The sequence below is a fragment of the Penicillium solitum genome, assembly GCF_028829755.1.
Source record: "Penicillium solitum strain IBT 25940 chromosome Unknown utg000009l_segment0_segment0, whole genome shotgun sequence".
Classification (NCBI taxonomy): Eukaryota; Fungi; Ascomycota; class Eurotiomycetes; order Eurotiales; family Aspergillaceae; genus Penicillium; species Penicillium solitum.
The window spans coordinates 2,130,962-2,149,247 of NW_027072128.1; the positions used below are offsets into that span (position 1 = coordinate 2,130,962).

The following is an 18,286-nucleotide window of genomic DNA, read 5'->3' on the forward strand; positions in this document are numbered from 1 at the left end:
AACTAAAAGACTTGGCCTCCCAATCTCGGAAGATATTTTCTAATTTGGGCCCCTATATCCAAGCTAAGAAGTTGCATAGAACAGGGAAACAATCGCCGGACGCTGGTTTATCAGCTTTCCTTCGATTTATACCTTCTTCCTTGGTCCCATCTGTAATACAAATCCGGCTTCAGCCACCAGGCAACGAAAAGAGAAATTCCATAGATGGCTCCCATGATCGCTGCACCTTTATCATCCACCGGAGAAAGCGTAACCACTGCCATGAAGCACGTGTTCATGTACCAGTAGATGAGGGAAGTCCAATTTTTCTTCTTCCCTTGGATAGACATGGTAAGATTGAGCAATATAAACAAATAGAACGGTATAAACATCAACGGCCCCGCCGTGAAGTATCATATAGGGATGAGAGGGTGCAATAACTGCGGCAACGGCCGTTAGCGATCGAGGCACTGAAGCTCTTCAAAGTGATGGTAACTGACCAGACAACCAAAGAAGCAACTATAAGACGCCACCAAGTTCTTCCATGTCCAATCGCTCGCAGGAACGCTCGAATGATGCTTCCGATGACAAGGGGTATAAGTATTGTGCCAACCATAAGTGGCACTTCAATCTCGAAAAATAATTCCAAAGACCATGCTTGGTTGGCTCCCGAGTCCACAATCTCGGAATGGGAGGTGGTGATGTTGTCCGGGTTGGTCCTGGTGACATTGCGCCAAGATGGTTGAAGTTGCGTGTATTGTTCAAGATTCATACCTAGGAAACTCTGGAATTGAATGAATCAGAATAAATGAATCCAAGGGGGCCATATCAAGAACTCACGGTCACAAACGCAAGTGGTAGGTATAGTCCAGCGAGAATGCCCAAGATGTTTGTTCGACGTATTTGGACAAAATCCAATTGCTCGCGAATGTCTCGACATACATCCGGTATTCTTTGCAACGAGGACTCAATTTCGTCATGGAGGTACTCTAGATCATTCCTCGCTATTTCAAGCTCATTAATTAGGTTTGTCTCGTCATTAGTGCGTGGTCCTTGAATCAAGTTAACTTGGTCGAGCAGCACCTGAAGGGTACATCGGTTTTTTTGACAGCAATCTTTAGCGACATGGTGGCAGTCTTCTAGATGCCGAAGATATTTCATCTTGCTTCCAGAGGGCCGAAGCCGTCCTTCGTAAGCCTAGACAAATCAGCCCCAGTACAGGGTTGGTTGTCGCGGGTAGTAATGCTCACCATATAATTGATATCGTCCCATGTCTTTGTTAGAAAAGTGGCGGTCTCATCGGTGGTTTTAGCACAGAAAGCTCGGAAGAGCCGCAATATATAAGGAAGCCCGGAAACTTCATGTTGAAATATTTGGGGGAGCAAGTGGCGTAACTCCGCTAGGGTGTTGTGAGAGTTGACAACCACAATCGCCCGTCGAGTCTGGTCATATTGCGTCGAGGTTAAAATCACCTCCAATGTCTTTACTTGGGGGTATCTTCCATATGGCCGAAGCACGTAAACTGAAAGGTCCGTCGCGTAGTACGGAGCATCAATCCATTTGAACGCAAACGTCAATGGCACCTGGGCGGAGCCTTCTATTTGCGCTGTTTTACCTTTCATGCCTAGTTAGTACAGGAATAAGAGCTTGGATCGACCAGGTACTGTACGTTGAAATGGCAGCTTTGGTTGCCATGCCGAGAGAGAACCCTCCTTTGGACATAGGCTTTCGGTAATGCTAGCCATTATTTGATCACTGAATTTCCACTGGTTGTGGAGAATACGGATGGCTATTTGACTCGTCAGGGAATAAGCTTGTTGAAAACGATCATGGCCGACAAAGAAGATTCTGTGAATAAAGGAAAACGTGCGGCCAAGATGCGTAGTGTCGGAGGTAACGAGGCAGATTTCCAACTCATTCTCATTTTTCTCTGCAGCAGAGCGTAACCGCTCAAAGCACGCGGACCAGGTATCCTTTCTCTCAAATGTAAGCTCTTCCGCATCAGTCGCTTTATACGTGAAGGTTTGTTCAACTAGGCCTAGGTTGGGTCGTCCGGTGATTTTCAGGTAGTCCTTCTTCAGGGTCTCCTCGTCAGAGATAATCTTAAGTATCTCATCAAAATTGGAATCGCGTGGGGACTTTGCGTTTTAGCTATTGTCGTTCTGAAGAAGCGGTTTTGTTTGGGGGAGGTGGCTCACAAAAACTCTAGTTATCCTGCTAGCGAGATCCTGGTGCCTTTGCCGAATCTGTCTTCTGCCACGACCAGTTTGCGCAGCCAAGTCTTCCAGATCGATAAGTGTCCTCGAACGAGTCAAGCCAGTGGGCGGGCGTACGAAAGACTCAGCCATAGTGCCCGAGTGTTCTATAGCATCAAAAAAAGAAACTCGCGAAAACTGGGATTAAACCACGCCAGCTGCACTTTGGTGAAGATATATCTTCAGTGAGAAGCAATAAAAAGCAAAACCATCAGCACTTATTAATCCCAGCTGACCGTAGCTGGTGGGAGCGCCTCGGCGCTAATCAGTGCTACATACATGCGCCCCAGCCCAATGAATTCCCTGTGATGGCGAATTAATAGACCGTGTGGAATGGGCTGGGAATACTAGCGCTGTTGACCAGTCCAAAGCGCCAAATGGCTCATCCCGATTTCTCAATATCACTGGAGTCCCACGCTGTTGAATGATCTGATGGAACAGGGTTTCTTCCGAGAATATGCGGCTGAAACAAGGCAAACAACCGCCTGGTCTGGCCCCCCTTTGGGAGCTGATTTCATGCAGTTCAAAAGGCGGATTATGACTTGTGGGGGAAATCACATCGAATTGTTTCTAGCTTCCAAGGTTAGGGGCGCAGAGACTGGGAGAATCCCAGAAAACATTGTTGCGTGGAGAAAGGAACTATATATGTATGCGAGAGGGGGGGGGGATATATTTATTTAAAAGAACACTAAAGACCATATTAACCCAGAGTTTAGGCATGATGAATATCTAAAGATGTATTGACCTATCTTTATTACATGTCTACTCTTATGATATTTGTCGCTCCCTTTTCGCCGACTTTGTTTTCGTTGCCCAGCATGTCGCTATATCCCAAAAGGTCCCGATATCCGCCGCGAGCACCCCATTGCCTGCAGGCACCACCGATAGGGAAGGGGATTTTCAAACAGTACGATTTCTCGGTGCTTTTATGGGACTATGATACATTGGCTTGCTATTTAAATACAAAAATTATTACACCGACACTTCATTTGAGATGCCGTCAAACTCCAGCCCTTCCTCTTGATCGGTGCGTTTAATCGTCATCAAATGCTCCCAATGCTCGGGATACTTCTCACTCGCCCATTTCTCCACCTCATCCTTCCAATATTGGTACGGGATAGCGTTGTAGAACAACCCGATGCTAGGACATATATTAGCGATCAGAACATAGAGAGCGAATGAATATGTACTCACGTATTGCTTGTAGGAGGGAGCCCAATCTCAGCTTCCATGTTGTTGATAGCCTCAACGGCCAGATCAAACTCGCATTGCGCTGCCAAGGCCTCCATATACGCCGAATAGAGCGGGCGGTTCGCAGTGATCTCCAGCTTCTTAACCTTACCCATCATCTTGATAGCTTCCTGGGCACCATTGTGATGCTTCTCGCAGACCTTGAAGAAAATCGTGATAGTCTTGTGACAAGGGCCTTCCTCCGACTGAAGAATCCGTTTGAAAATTTCCATGCTTTTTTCTGGCATCTCGCACGCGGCATATGCCATCATCAGACCATTTAGGATTCTTGTGTTGAGATCCACTTCAAGATCTAGTTTCAACATGTTGTGCACAAGTTCCAGGTTGGTCCCATCTGCCGTGCGAGCCAGGCCCTGGAAACAGCGCGCATAAGTGTCTGCCTTGGGGCGTCGACCGGGTTCGTCGGCTTGACGCATATGTCCAAATACCAAGACGGCAAGATCACTGCGCTTCCGGTTGAAGAAGGAGGTCATGATTTTGGTGCGGACTGAGACCCACGTTTCCGGGAATGCGATCTTCAGAAGTTCGTATGCATTCCACACGTCTGTATCGGACTGGCTTTTGTCTGTAATGTACTCGGCGAGCGCGTCGCGCACCGGCATCTTCTGTTCGTCGCTGTAGCTGCCTAGTCGTGGACGTAGCAACTCTGAAACAGCCTCGAGGTCGTTGCGGTAAAGGAGCATGTGTGTCAATGCAGCAATGGTCGCAGATTCTAGACGCACGTTCTCTTGGAAAAGCGGGTCTAGGAGGGAGGATATTTGGTCGAATAAGGCGTCCTTTTTCTCGGATCGACAGAGCATCGTGATGAGCTTGTTTGCAATTGGTAGGTTGTGGCTTGTGAGGAAAGTCGCGTCAACCTTCTCTTCAATGATCTTCAAACTCTCATCGACATCGCCGGCCTGGATGCGCGACTCCAGTTCTAAGATATGAGTTTGGCTATCTGGGGTGAGACCCCACTGGCCTGCCAGCGCCATGAAATCAGAAGCCAACTGGGGGTTCTGCGTCGCATTTGCATACTGAATAAGGTTATTGACAAGGTCAATGTTGATGGAGCCCTTGAGTTGAGAATCCTTCGCAATCCATGCATGGACCTTTTGCGCAAGAGCAGAAGCATTGCTCCCCTTTGCTGCTTCCCAGAGCAAAATTATGCCAGCAGTGTCTTCGGTGGGCTCATTGGGGAGAGACTTGAAGATCTCCTCCGCCGCCTCTACCCGCGAATTCAACAGATAATATTTGATGAGAGCCTCTCTCGCAGCCATGGAGGGTTCTGAGTTACCGGCAATTGGAGAGTCGTAGACAGTTTGAGCCGCTTTCCACTGACCGTGGTCAACGAGAAATCTAACGATCTCTCCATGCGAGGCTTGGTCAAACTTGTTGCCGTGGTTTCCCCATTCATCAACAATCTTCCGCACCTGTCGCAGATCGTCCTTCATGGCAAATCCTTTCATAATTGTGAGCCAGGGTGACGGGACAGCCTTGCTCATTTGACCCCAAAACTTCAATAAGGTATGTCTAGCATCCTCCGGATTGCCATTCATAGCCAAGATATTGATATAGAGAGCAAGGGCCGGCCGGCTGATCTTCCCTGGACCAAATCCGTGATCGAGGTTTAGTTCTTGATATGCGTATCGGGCAAGGTTCATGACAACCTCGCGAGCCTGTGGGGCACAGCCAGACTCAGAGAGTACATCTAACACTTTTTCGAGGTTCTCAGTCGAGAAAATATTCTGCCAGTCTTCTTCCTCCATCTCGTTCTGCTGGGCCCTTAGATGTTTGAAGGTGACGATCAGCGCGCGGGCTTGGAAATGACTGATGAGCATTGGTGTCTCAAGCCGCATTGTGAAAAAAGTTTGGAATGCCTTTGCAAGAATATCACTCGGAGGAGTTCTGCTTCTATCTTTGAGTGCCCTCATCAAGTCAGCCATTGGTTTCAGGCCCTTTTCAGAGGGCAAAGTAGATTGTGACCGCTCGGGGTCCGAGCTGAAGACAAAGAGGTTGCGTCGTGATGTATAAGGGAGACTCGACATAGCAGGTCGTACACGGGCAGGAGTGATTGTGTGCAATAGACGATTTCGATGGCATTGGGAGAACCGAAGTGGTTCGTTGTTGATAATGGCCCGGAAGACCCGTCTCGTGAGATGGGACTGCATTATGGATGATGTGGGGTGAGCTTATAGCTCAAATTAAGGAAGAGGAATTGGATAAAAAAACGTGTAGTCCCAAGTTGACTCGCAATCCGCATGGAATCATGAAAAATGGGGGTTCGCGACGCGGAGAGACCTGGAGGCGGAAGAAGGCTTGGCAAAAAAAGATCTCATCTCCGCGTTGCCCGGTCTCCCTATCACCGTCTTCAACATCTACAACTAATCAGGGATTGAAAGGTCAAGATGTCTTTGAACCTCTTTTCCTCGTCGTCATTGCTGCGCAATGCCGCGACCACAGCCAATGTTGGCCTGTCGCTCTGTCGCTGGAGCTCTACCGCTGCCATGAGCGCTTTCACTTCCCAGCGCGCCACAAGCTCACAGAGTATGTGATGGACCCGATACACCCAGATGATCTATTTGTTGTCCCATTTGGTGATATGGAACACATTTATTTGAGTGTGATCAGCGACTAATGTGTTGCGATAGCCTCCCAAGTGGTTCAACGGCGCCGTTTACCCAGTCGCCTGAAGTTCCTCGAGGACCAGAAGGCGCAAGGCGAGAGCCGAGCCCTTGAGAGATATCAAACCCGTGACTTTAAGGCTGGAGACGTCTACTCCCCTCACGATCTTAGCCCGGCCGAGATGAAGAAATGGGGAAAGCGCCAGAACCCTCAGACAGATGCTTTCGATGCATTGAACCTCAATCCTATGGATTTGTACAAGGTACGGAGTCCTCGAGCCAATGGAACCATTGTTTTGATGGAGTATATATCATGATTAGCAGCAACTAACTGTTGGCTCTTTTGTTATTACAGAACTTCTCCGTCATGTCTGAATATATGACCAGCATGGGCCGTATCAAGCCCCGATCCATCACCGGTCTCCGACCTGTCAACCAGCGCAAAATTGCTAAGGCGCTCCGGAGAGCCATCGGCATGGGTCTTATGCCTAGTGTCCACCGACACCCTGAAATCCTCGCAGCCGAGATGCGGGCACGTATGGAGGGCCCTGGAGGTTTCTAAGCCGAACATACTACTTTGGAGTCATTGTTTTTGGGATTCTAAACAGATTTGGGGAGATTTCCTTGTACAAGTACAGGCCGGTGTCTGGTGGAAGGGCCACGACTTAGTGTATTATTACTCTTAGCGCTATGCATTGATTTTATTGAGAGCTACGACTTTCAACGTCCTTTGTGCTAGAATATTTGGAGCTACCAGATATATAGTGTATGTGTTGACCATGATATTTCTCTTTCCTACATATTCTCAAATGCTTGTTTTATGTAGACAAGGCGTGGCTGTGTTCCCCGCTATTGTGGCCCGGGTACGTCAGTCAATAAACAGTGGACTAACGGACTTCCCTCTGCTTTCTCCCAACTCCTCTGGTTGAGAGTGCAGACCTTAGCAATGTCACTTACGAATGGTGAGAACCTGACAGCCTCATATTATCTTTTATTATCCTGACATATTCAAAGAGTCCATTTGGGCTCCTAGCCCCTCCACCACCCGCGGCCAGCCCACCCAGCTCTCTTCTGATTCTAAAGGCGAGCGATTGGCCTATGCAGTATGTGATTCTAAGAATCTCTACAATAACACTGCCTTGTTCTGACGCAAGCAATTATAGTCCAACAAATCCATCTTCCTGCGTTCAATCGATGACCCCGCAGTCGCTAGGCAGTACACCGAACACAAGGCGCAGACAACTGTCGCACGCTTCGCCCCCTCCGGTTTCTACGTTGCAAGTGGTGACGCTGCTGGAATCGTGAGGGTATGGGATTGTGTCGGCGAAGGAATCACCAAGGGTGAATACAGCATTGTTAATGGTCGAATTAACGATTTGGCCTGGGACGGCGACTCCCAGCGTATTATTGCCGTCGGCGATGGCAAGCAGAGATATGGCCACTGTATTACTTGGGATAGTGGAAACACCGTTGGAGAGATCCACGGCCATACCCAACAGCTCAACACCGTGTCAATTAGGCAGCAGCGGCCTCTGCGTGCCGCCACTGCTGGTGACGACAAGAAGACGGTCTTCTACCACGGAGCGCCGTTCAAGTTCAACAACGGAATTGCTGATAAGCACTCAAACTATATCTACGGAGTTGGCTTTAGCCCGGATGGTTCGCACTTAGTCAGTGTTGGCGCAGACCGGAAGATCTGGCTCTACGACGGCAAGACTGGCGAGACCAAGGGTCAAATCGGCGAAGGAGAACACAATGGCAGTATCTTTGGTGTATCCTGGGCCAAGGACTCACGAAAGTTCGTTACTGCGAGTGCAGACCGGACTGTCAAGATCTGGGATGTGGAAGCTGGCAAAGCAACACAGACTTGGACCTTGGGAGAGGAGGGTGCTATGGCTGTTCGAGACCACCAAGTCGGCGTGGTCTGGCCCCCAGGCAGAAGTGATAACCTGCTTATCAGTTTGTCTCTCAGTGGAGACTTGAACTACCTGGTCGAGGGAACCCCCGAACCCCGCCAGGTTGTCTCGGGTCACCAGAAGAGCATCACCTCCTTGGCACAGACTACTGTGGATAACAAGGAAACTTTATGGACAGGCAGCTTTGACGGAAGAGTCTGCAACTGGGACGTAGCCTCAGGCAAGGCTGAGGAGATCGAAGGGGATGCCCACCCCGGTTACGTCGCCGGGCTTGCAACCACATCAGAGGGAAGCGGTAGAATTTACAGTGTCGGCTGGGACGACACCCTCCGTTCTGTCGATGCCGCTGCAAAAACATACACTGGCAGCGCTTCAAAGCTCAATGGACAGCCTAAGGGCGTTGCGTCTGGTGGCACGACCGTGCTTGTTGGCGAAGCTGAAACCGTCGAGATCTTCCAGGATGGCAAGAAGACCGGAGAATACAAGACAGACTTTGCAGCTACAACTGTAGCCGCACACGGTTCTCAGGCAGCCGTTGGAGGTGAGAATGGATCTGTTCAGATTTGTGCCATCTCCAGCTCTCGGCTTTCTCCCCGGGCAGACATCAATGCCTCTCGCAATGCAATCTCTGCTCTTGCCTTCTCCCCTGACGCCTCACACTTGGCCGTGGGTGACTTGCGGGGACGTGTCCTGGTTTTCAAGGTTTCCGATGGCAGCCTGGTGACGGACCGCTGGACGGCGCATACTGCACGAATCACATCACTTGCCTGGAACGAGGCCGGCTCACACGTTGTGAGTGGATCGCTGGACACAAACATCTTTGTTTGGAGCTTGGCTAAGCCAGGCGATTGGATTGAGTTACAGAATGCTCACAAGGAGGGCGTCCATGGCGTCGGGTGGGTGGCAGGAGGATCCAAGATCATCTCAGCTGGTGCTGATGCAGCGGTGAAGGTGTGGAAAGTGGAAGGCTTGAAATAATTGTGAAGTAGCTGTGGCTGTATTTTGCTGCGAAATTATAAAGATCGAGCTTGACCTTTTCTTTGTTAATCAAAGAGATTTGAAAGTATGGAGAATCAAATCTATTAATATCAAGTCGCCCAAGTCGCCCAAGTTGTAGACAAAAGCAAAAAGCAAAACAAAGAGGTGCGTGGCAATGACAGTTGGAAGTGGCCGTAATTACCTTCCAATCGTTGCCAACAAATTCACCTGCATAGCTCTCTGCACCTCCGCACAACCCTCTGACGTCTTCTTAAATAGCGGAGAAAGGGCGAGTCATCAAAACATGTGCCATGGGGCTTGTACAACGCCCTGAGTCCACGCGAAGTACGTGAAACCTAAAAGATGCCGTCGGGAACTCCCAGCAGCTCCCGCCGCTCGCGCCCAACGGTATGTGCTCTCGCATTTTCTGACTTGAGAGATACTAATTGTCGGTGAAGCTCCGCCAGGCTACATTTGTTCTCCCGAAAACAGGCCAGCGCCTGAAAGGCCTCGTTAACCTCCGAAACTCCACACCCATCTCCGACGACACCGAGGAAAGGCGCGGGCTGCTCACAAACGAGATCCAACATTATGAGGGGTACCTCGACGCGCTCACGCGCCGTATACATGAAAAATGGACGCAGACAAATCAGTTCGTTAGGTCAGAACCGGGAATCGGGGTCTTGAAGTACAGTCTTGCGTATTTGGTCGGATCTCTCGCAACTTTTATCCCCGCGATCTCGGCCATGCTGGGTCATCAGGATGGGAAACACATGGTGGCTACAGTCACGGTCTACTTTCACCCTGCCAGATCCCAGGGTGCGATGTTCAAGGCCTTGATTTGCGCGTTCCTGGCCTTCTGCTATTCTACCTTCTTGACTATTACCAGCATGTTCGTGGAGATGTTTTTCCAGGACACATTGGAATCGCCTGCCCTTGGCCATGCGATGGTTCTGATAGTATTTTGTGGCGGTGGCCTTGGCTTTGTCGGTTGGACCAAGCAACGACTGGGAGATCCTCTAGTGAACGTTGCCTGTTCACTCACTGCGCTGTCAACAATCACCCTTTTGACCAAGGAGGGTTCTGTGCAAAGCGGCGACTTGTCTCTTGCCAAGATCTTCCAAGTCTTGAAGATGGTCCTGATGGGCGTATTCGCGGTCATGGTTGTATCCTTTTTCGTCTTCCCCATATCTGCGCGTAAAAAGCTACGCTCGAACCTCGTCACGGTGACTGATACATTAGCTCTCATGATGGCACTTATCACGGAAAGCTTCTTGAGCGGGACTGAGGAGGTCCTTGTATCGGCCGAGTTCCTTGATGCAGAGGCGAGGCACCGCAAGGCCTATAGCCAACTGGACAGGCTCGTCCGAGAAGCTAAACTTGAGCACTATGTGGCAGGCACCGAAAAAGAGTACAGGCTCGAAAAGAACCTCGTCCGCTGGGTGCAAGATATCACCCATAACATGGGAGGACTGCGTAATGCAGCTTCCCTCCAGTTCAGTTTGATTCGTGAGACTATCGCGCGTGAATCTGCCTCTCCGGAAGATCAGCAGTCTAGCTCGACTCATGTGGACTATTTCACGCCCCTCGAGCGATCCTGGTCATTCCCCGATGGGTCGTTTCTGGAGCCTATTGTTGAGCGACCAGAGGAGGAATTATCTCCCGGCGGTTCCCACCATCTTGGAAGTGCTGAATCAACACCCAGACCCGCACTTCTTCCAGCAGATGTCTTCACTATATTCATCTCTCATCTGGGTCCTGCAATGGTAAGTTGGAACTCGATAAGTGTTCGGTACATTCAAGACTGACTCGAAACAGCGATCGTTGGCCTTTACGTTGAAAGAAATCTTCAAGGAGATTCCATTTGGGCCTGCACCGAACTACAAAGTCTCAGTGAATGGTCGTTTGCGAATCAGTCTTGACCGGGCGCTTGATCTTTACAAAGAATCGCGCGAGAACACACTCGCGGCGTTGTATCAACAAAAGGAAACCATGAAATTGAAGACACGCGAAGCCGAAGCCGATCTTGAGGAGGTCTCAGCCAGCTGTGGCCATTTCAGCTTTTCCCTCCTCGAATTTGGTGAGCAGCTCCGAGAGATGCTTTCCATTTTAGATGAGCTGCAGTTGGAAGTCGAAGAGCGGCCTAATGGGCGAACCTGGTCATGGCTAAAAGTCTGGCAGTGGTCAAAAAACACGGAGACCACTAAAATATCCTCTTCTGATGCTGGTACGTATACCTCCACATACCAATCGTTGAGACGTGGATATGATGCTAACTACCTACAGAAGCAGATTTCAGACCTTCCAATTCACCCGCTACTGGGCAGCACCTCCATGGACATGCTAGGCACGCATCAGACGGCTTGATTGCACATGATAGACTCCCTGTCAATGTTCAAACACAAAAAGGCCCCTCAGTACATGATACAACTAAACAAAGACTCGGTTACCGTTTATGGAAATGTCTTGGGTTCTTCCGACGAGATGATACAAAATACGCGATCAAGGTTGGGGCAGGAGCTGCACTCTACGCCCTGCCTGCTTTCCTTCCTTCAACTCGTCCGTTCTATGGACGTTGGCGGGGAGAATGGGGTCTCTTGTCCTACATGCTGGTTTGCTCAATGACAATCGGGGCCTCGAACACGACAGGGTATGCCCGGTTTCTTGGTACTTGTTTGGGGGCAGTCGCTGCTATCCTAGCATGGAACATCACCGCTGGAAATGTATTTGCTCTTGCGTTCTTGGGATGGATAATGGCAGTCTGGACTGGATACATCACTATTGTTCGTGGGAATGGGCCCATGGGCCGGTTCATCATGCTCACGTACAACCTCTCCGTGCTATACGGCTATTCCCTCTCCCAGAAGGCGGCAAATTTGGACGAAGACGAAGGTGGTTCTAATCCAATCATGACCGAAATTGCACTTCATCGAGTTGTTGCTGTATTGTCTGGATGTATTTGGGGAATCATCATCACTCGAATGATCTGGCCCATCAGCGCAAGACGTAGGCTCAAGGAGAGCCTAAGTCTTATCTGGCTGCACCTTAGTCTTGTTTGGAAACGCGATCCCTTATCCATTATGGCTAAAGGTGAAAGGTCTGTTTTATACATGACGCCCCGAGAGAAGCTGGAGATTGAAAGATTTTTGTCTCGGTTGGAGACTCTTCAAGCTGCGGCGGGCTCCGAATTTGAATTGAAGAGTGCATTCCCTGAAGCCTCTTATGCCAATATTGTTCGCCGTACACGCAGCATGGTGAACTCTTTCCACACTATGAACATCGAGCTGATGAAGAATGATGTGGCCACTGAAGGTGAAATCAGCCTTCTTCAATACACAAAATTAGAACGGCAACAGCTGTCTGCTCGCGTGAGCCATCTATTATCAGGTCAGTCCTCCTGTAACTTCCCTTCCCTTGATGCAGTGCTGATTATCTTCTAGTGATTGCTTCATCAATGAAACTCGAGTACCCTTTGAGCGATGTGCTTCCTAGCATTGAGCATGCCAGAGACCGCTTGCTTGCTCGCATCTATCGCTATCGCTTGGATCGTGAAGCATCTCAACAAACCACAGATGAGGACTGTGCTTTGCTTTATGCATATAGTGAGTATTTCTTTGGTTTCTGGTTATATCCAGTACAATATACTGACCCTTGTACTTCTAGTTTTGGTGACAGGCCAATTATCGAATGAGATCACGGAGATCATTGCGGAGATCGGACAACTATTTGGAGTATTAAGTGAAGATGTAGTGCAGCTAGCTTGAAAATCTAGCTAATCAATTTGAAAAGCATCTAAAATTCCAATGTAGAGAAATATATGTAAACATTCAAGGCCACGCTGCTAAGTTTGGCGCACATCGATGTATCCGTTTCTGGCGTCTGGCGGGGAACCGCAAGTCGGAACCTCCCCTTCCACCCAAACCCATCGCCATCTCTTTCACTCCATCAATTTTCATCTTCAATTCATCAGGTTCTCTTATGACAACATCCTCTCTTCCTCTATTCTAGTTTGAACCCCTAGAATCCTCCTTGATGAAGGCGTAGGTGCCAATATTCCCTGCCCTTCGGCGTCGCCCGTCGCGCTCTCGCGAGTTCAGCAACCATGCAGATTGATCCGGCGGCTTTGAGTCGCAGTGACTCTATCTCAAATCCAAAGGGCGCCGTGCCCAATGGCTCAGTATCCGCAAAGACCTCCAGAGCTCTGATATCGGTGCCGCGGCTAGAGCTCGAGCATGCCTACACGGACCTGAAGGCCGCCATCGGAGACAAGTGGGCCGAGTATAAAGAGTCCACAGCTCTGTTCTTACTAGGTATGTCATGATGCGCAATAATTTCCTCGGAGAGCGATTGCTTGAGCTCCGCGCAGACTGCTCCCCCTTCCATCCTACGCGTTGACCTCGGTTCGATCACCTCCTGACCTCTTGTTTTCCGATAGGACATTACAACCAGAGCGAATACTCATCACGAGTCGACTACTTCCTATACGCCGATCCTAAAAATGAACATCTACATAACAACTTCGTATGCGCGCTCATCGGAAACCTCACGCGAGACCTCCCCGATCATGGCGTCGCAAACTGGGTATCGGCCAATGATAAACCATCAACGGTGTCAAAACCCGTCTCCGGAGATGCTGCGGAACAAAGATTGAAGACGGAGGTTATGAAATTACCTCCGAGGGACCGTCGGCGCATAAAGGGAATCCCAGAGGTATGTAGTCGCAAACGATGACGAATACCTTCTCCCCAGAACCGACAGCTAATGATCACCAGCGAGATCCCAATGAGACGGTACCCACAGAGCTAGAAGAAAGCCATCTAGCTAAGCAATTCAAATTGCCTAGCCAGGTTCCCGCAAGTGCAGGCGGGCTGAACAAAACTAGTAAGGCGAAACCCTTCGCGTCGAACTCGAGATATCCTCTCCGTTCCCGTGGTCCCCTATCAGGAAATAATCCCTAACCATCCTCCTCCATTGCAGACTGGGAACTGGAAATCCGAAAACGATATGCCCAGCCCCTCGCCGCAGAAACAGGCGAATTCCCCGATGCCGAATCCATCCATGCCCGCATGGTCCCCATATGTTACGAGGAATCTCTACCCAGCGGTGCTGGGCTGCCATGCGCTGAGTTCATGGCAATCGCGACGGAAACTTTCGTGAAGGAAGTTTTGTCCGCGGTATTCTCGCGCACCCGTTCGAATGGCCCGTCCGGTACAATCAACAACATGATGATGCGTCAATACCGACACCAACTGGAAGTCGAAGAGCTCGCATACACACGTGGAGAAATTGTGAAGGATGCCGCCACAGGTCTACTCCCCGTTGAAGCGAGAGAGGCCAACATTCGAAAACCATTGGGCGTCAGAGATCTGCGGTTAACTTTGGAGCTGGGCGGTGGTGTCCTCGGCCACATGCCACTCATTGTAGACCAGATCATGAACGGGTACTTCGAAGACGAACTCGAGACTGAAAGACACGAGCGGTTGGAGAACGGCGTTGGTGAGCCACATCAGGAAATCAAACCCGAAGACGAGATGGACTTGGACGAAGATGAAGACGAAGACGGTTCTCTGCTAGACTGGGAAGGCGGCACGCTTGGTGATCGAGATCAGTTGAGCTCTTTACTCGACGAGTGTCTGTCCATGGCCGCATGAGAATTTTATACCCCCGTTGTCTTTTTTTCCACGTTTCATACATGCTACATTACATGCTTTTTTGCTCTTTTTTTGCTATACTCACGGTTTTGGATGGTGGCTCACGGCGTCTGGGTACTACCAAGGGAGGTTGTCACTATTTTGTGACGCCACACGATTTGCATACGAATTTGGAGTTTGAAGATATTGTCTTATCCGTTCTCGATCGCCTCTGCCTTGTCCCCTATGTTTCACCTTCTCCCTATTATGGTCATGTACAGTATCACTTCTTAAGGGACAAGGCGAAGCGGTCGACATCTGGAGGATGAAGGGAAAGCTCAGAGAAGACAAAGAAACTAAAAAGCTGAATAGCCATGACCCCTGTTTGGAAGATGAGGTCAAGCTTGTTCTATACCCAGGAATTCTACTTTATAACTTGGTTATCTTGAGAAGTTATTACATTGTTACATATTAGAACTCTGGACTTTTTAGACATGAGTCTAACAGAGACAAATCCCTGTCGAAGATTGAATTCCATGGGCGGTTTGCCCCCGAAACGCCTGTAGATTACACACCCGCAAAGAACATGCCAGCTAGTTGATTGTATTTGCGACAAGCTTCAAAATCTCCTCGGTAGTCTTGTGGGCATTGGCCGGGTCCTTCGCGATGGACTGCCAGATCTCACCGTGCTTGGGTTCCATCGAGATGCACTTCGACACGACATCTGCTCGTTTTTCCTGTAACATATAGATATTAGCGGGATATTCCAAAGATAACACAGAGCCCAAGGAATGAATTAAAAAAGGGGGGGAGATGGGGATAACTAACCTCAGTGCCATGCTGCATAAGGAACTTGTAATACCAAGCCCAGCCATCACCGTAATCACTATCCAAGACGATAGCCTTCTCAAACCAGGTCATGGCCTTCTCCAACCGACGCTCGCCCCAGAAGATGCGCGCGACAGTGATGAACAGAATTGGGTCGTTCTCGACCTTCTTGATAGCTTCCAGACTGCGTGCCTTACGCTGAGCGCGGGGCTCGAGATACCAGATACTTTCGCTCCACAGAAGTCCCGATGTTGGGACTTCCTGGATCGCGCGCGCCATGAGGACCTTGGCCTGGGCGATGTTATTGGCGCGACGTTCAACGCGCACACTTTCAGTCCAGAGCTCTGCGCTCTTGGGGACAGCCAAACGGGCTCGGTCGAGGACGGATCGAGCCCGGACGACGGCGCCCGCTTTTTCTTCCAGTCGGGAAGCGAGTAGCCACAGCGCAACAGACTTGGGGCAGGCTCGGGTGCCTGTTCCGTATGCCTCGCGCGCCTGTGGGAACTTGTTCTGCGCTTCGTAAATTTGGCCCTTGATCATCCAGAGCTTGTCAGCCTTCGGGAAGAGTTGCAGGCCTTGGTTGACTAGATCCAAAGCGTCGTCGATGTTACCGAGCTGCCGCTCGAAAGAAACGCTTTTGGTCCACACGCGATCTGTGCCGGCCTCACGGCGGGCAGTGGCCAGAAGCTCTCGGGCTTGGTCGGTCTTTTTGGCGTCGGCCTCTAGCTTGACAGCAGCCAGCCAGATATCTTCGTTGTTGGGGTTTTGGTTGAAGGCACGACCGAGGACTCGTCGAGCACCGTCAATATCTTCAGACTGCCATTTCTCCTTGGCAAGGAGGAGCCAGAGCTCCTCGCTCTGGGGGCACGCTTCGACTGCCTTTTCCAGGACCTGCCAGAGAGCTTCCTTGGTGCCGTGGTTGCGCTCCAGATCCGCTGCCGCAAGCCAGATTGATCGGCGGTTCACAAAGACCCGCAGGGCGTAAGCGTAAATTGCCCGGGCCGTTTCATAGTTACCACGGGCAATACTGGCCTTTGCGTCGTCCATCCAGATATCTTTTCGGTCATCATCCTCATCCAGGCCCCATCCGAGAGTCTCTTGGATGATACCACCACATGTAAGCACAGCGCCCTCGCTTTCGCATTTCTCGGCTTCGGTGATCCATTCCTCTCTCTTCAGCATGGCGTTCTCTCGGGCTAGAGACTGAATAGCACGCTTCATGACATTGACCTTGGCGAATGTACCCATCTGCTCCTGGAGTCGAGCTGCAGCAATCCAGATTTCGTAGCTAGTAGGAACAGCCTTGCGGGCAGCGTTCAAGACTTTTTGTGCATTTTCGGGGGTTTCAAGGCGAGCAAGGGCAAGCCACAACTCGATTGACAGCGGAATGATTTCAACAGCCTTTGCCAACAGCAAGCGCGCATCGGCGGGATCGTCTTCTAGATTGACAGCTTCTTTCCAAATTTGCACCGATTGGGGAATGTGCAAAATAGCTTGTCGAAGAACATTCTTCTTGGCACGGGTGTCCGTTTCTAATCTCATAGCCTCAGTCCACAGTCTTGTGGAACGGTCATTGTTCTTGATAGCATTCGCTGCGATGACCTTGGCGTTGTGGCCTTCATTGAGTCGAATATTTTCTAGCCATGCATCTTCGCTTTTGGGGCAGAGCTCACAGCCTTTAGCGATAAGAGTCCTAGCGGCGACAATCCGGCCAGCAAGCTCCTCCAGACGAGCTAGGGCAATCCAACCAGGAGCATGTTTAGGATTGGTCTTGGTGACGGATTCCAATAGGGTACGAACTCGCTTGATATCGCCCACCTCGACTTCACCTGCCTTGGCTTCTGATTGTGTCAAGCTGGTGAGGTAACCCTTGGGGTCGATATTCGTAGCAGTCCCGGATTTATCACCGGATGACCCTAGCGCAGCCTGGTCAAGTCGGACCTTCAGCACTTTATCACGCGCCGCACCGATATCTGCGAAGTTTGTCATGGTGCCGTCGGCGCTTTCTCCTTGGTCGATAGCCGTTTCCGTGCCGTCTTCGGCGATTGTCGTACCATATTGAGCTGAGTCTCTCGCGCCAGCAATCACACTATCCGGAACGGCGTAGTGGCGCTGTCGGGCATTCTGTTTATCTCGCCGATTCTTGCCCGTCAAATCTCCAACTTCCGGGAGGTTGGCCCAGTCTTCTTCGGATACCGAGGCGAGTGTGCGTTTCAGATCGGCAAATTGGTGTTGGATCTTGGGGTTATTGCGTTCGTATTCTTCTTGTTCGGCTTTCTCTCGAGCTTCCCTGTAGGTGGCGAGCGATTCAAGTCGGTACTCTGTCCAAACAACCGGGGCTGACCCGATAAACAAATGGTTTCGGAGGGGGGGTGGGAGGGATATGACTAACCTGCGAGCTCTCCGGCGCTTGTCCATCTTCTCATCTACCTCTTGGTAGATGCGGTCTGCCTCGTCGTCTTCTTGGTCGAACTGTCCATATGCGAACAGTCCGACCTCGTTGTCGGGATCCTGGAACCGCTCATCTTCCTCCTCCTTATCTTCCTCTTTTCCACCTTTCTCGCGAGTAGTGGCCCCGTAGGCAGTGGGTGCAGCAGCTCCTAGAAGCTGAGCTCTCTTGGTTAGAGCAGCCTGGATCTGCTCGGGCGTAGGTCCTTCACGCGCCGGGCCAAGATCGGAGCGAGTGGTGAAACCAGTCGCACCACGACCTAGACCAGCGACGTAGTTCTCAGGCGCGCCCTGATCTAGGAAATTCTTTTGTCCAGACGCCATGTTGGGCACAACACAAGTCAAAGGGTTCGACATCGCCGGCGCAGAAGGCGAAGGCGGGCTCGGATAATTGTAAT

The 18,286-nt window shown here is 50.4% G+C and overlaps 7 protein-coding genes across 7 annotated transcripts; 4 read left to right on the forward strand and 3 right to left on the reverse strand.

Moving 5' to 3' along the window:
* Positions 1 to 370: 370 nt before the first annotated feature.
* N7455_011894 (uncharacterized protein) lies at positions 371 to 2,327 on the reverse strand (the record flags this gene model as incomplete). The annotated part of the gene is made up of 5 exons (XM_040953956.2): positions 371 to 763; positions 820 to 1,176; positions 1,230 to 1,594; positions 1,649 to 2,117; positions 2,178 to 2,327. The coding sequence occupies 5 exons, from the start codon at positions 2,325 to 2,327 to the stop codon at positions 371 to 373; spliced, it is 1,734 nt and encodes a 577-aa protein (XP_040815818.2).
* An 879-nt stretch (positions 2,328 to 3,206) lies between these two features.
* Positions 3,207 to 5,635, reverse strand: N7455_011895 (uncharacterized protein; the record flags this gene model as incomplete). The annotated part of the gene is made up of 2 exons (XM_040953757.2): positions 3,207 to 3,375; positions 3,429 to 5,635. The coding sequence occupies 2 exons, from the start codon at positions 5,633 to 5,635 to the stop codon at positions 3,207 to 3,209; spliced, it is 2,376 nt and encodes a 791-aa protein (XP_040815753.2).
* Positions 5,636 to 5,872: 237 nt separating this feature from the next.
* On the forward strand, positions 5,873 to 6,650 carry N7455_011896 (mitochondrial 37S ribosomal protein bS18m; the record flags this gene model as incomplete). Its single annotated transcript, XM_040953794.1, has 3 exons — positions 5,873 to 6,011; positions 6,116 to 6,351; positions 6,444 to 6,650. 3 exons carry the CDS (start codon positions 5,873 to 5,875, stop codon positions 6,648 to 6,650), a joined length of 582 nt encoding a protein of 193 aa, XP_040815596.1.
* Positions 6,651 to 7,034: 384 nt separating this feature from the next.
* N7455_011897 (WD40 repeat domain-containing protein) lies at positions 7,035 to 8,982 on the forward strand (the record flags this gene model as incomplete). The annotated part of the gene is made up of 3 exons (XM_040953937.2): positions 7,035 to 7,050; positions 7,103 to 7,191; positions 7,252 to 8,982. The coding sequence occupies 3 exons, from the start codon at positions 7,035 to 7,037 to the stop codon at positions 8,980 to 8,982; spliced, it is 1,836 nt and encodes a 611-aa protein (XP_040815579.1).
* A 363-nt stretch (positions 8,983 to 9,345) lies between these two features.
* N7455_011898 (FUSC family protein) lies at positions 9,346 to 12,746 on the forward strand (the record flags this gene model as incomplete). The annotated part of the gene is made up of 6 exons (XM_040953846.2): positions 9,346 to 9,390; positions 9,441 to 10,748; positions 10,801 to 11,209; positions 11,269 to 12,369; positions 12,423 to 12,584; positions 12,646 to 12,746. 6 exons carry the CDS (start codon positions 9,346 to 9,348, stop codon positions 12,744 to 12,746), a joined length of 3,126 nt encoding a protein of 1,041 aa, XP_040815715.2.
* A 338-nt stretch (positions 12,747 to 13,084) lies between these two features.
* On the forward strand, positions 13,085 to 14,633 carry N7455_011899 (TADA1 family protein; the record flags this gene model as incomplete). Its single annotated transcript, XM_040953977.2, has 4 exons — positions 13,085 to 13,292; positions 13,418 to 13,692; positions 13,755 to 13,863; positions 13,960 to 14,633. 4 exons carry the CDS (start codon positions 13,085 to 13,087, stop codon positions 14,631 to 14,633), a joined length of 1,266 nt encoding a protein of 421 aa, XP_040815572.1.
* Positions 14,634 to 15,205: 572 nt separating this feature from the next.
* N7455_011900 (U4/U6-U5 snRNP complex subunit PRP6) lies at positions 15,206 to 18,212 on the reverse strand (the record flags this gene model as incomplete). The annotated part of the gene is made up of 3 exons (XM_040953909.2): positions 15,206 to 15,349; positions 15,441 to 17,730; positions 17,833 to 18,212. The coding sequence occupies 3 exons, from the start codon at positions 18,210 to 18,212 to the stop codon at positions 15,206 to 15,208; spliced, it is 2,814 nt and encodes a 937-aa protein (XP_040815761.2).
* Positions 18,213 to 18,286: the final 74 nt, after the last annotated feature.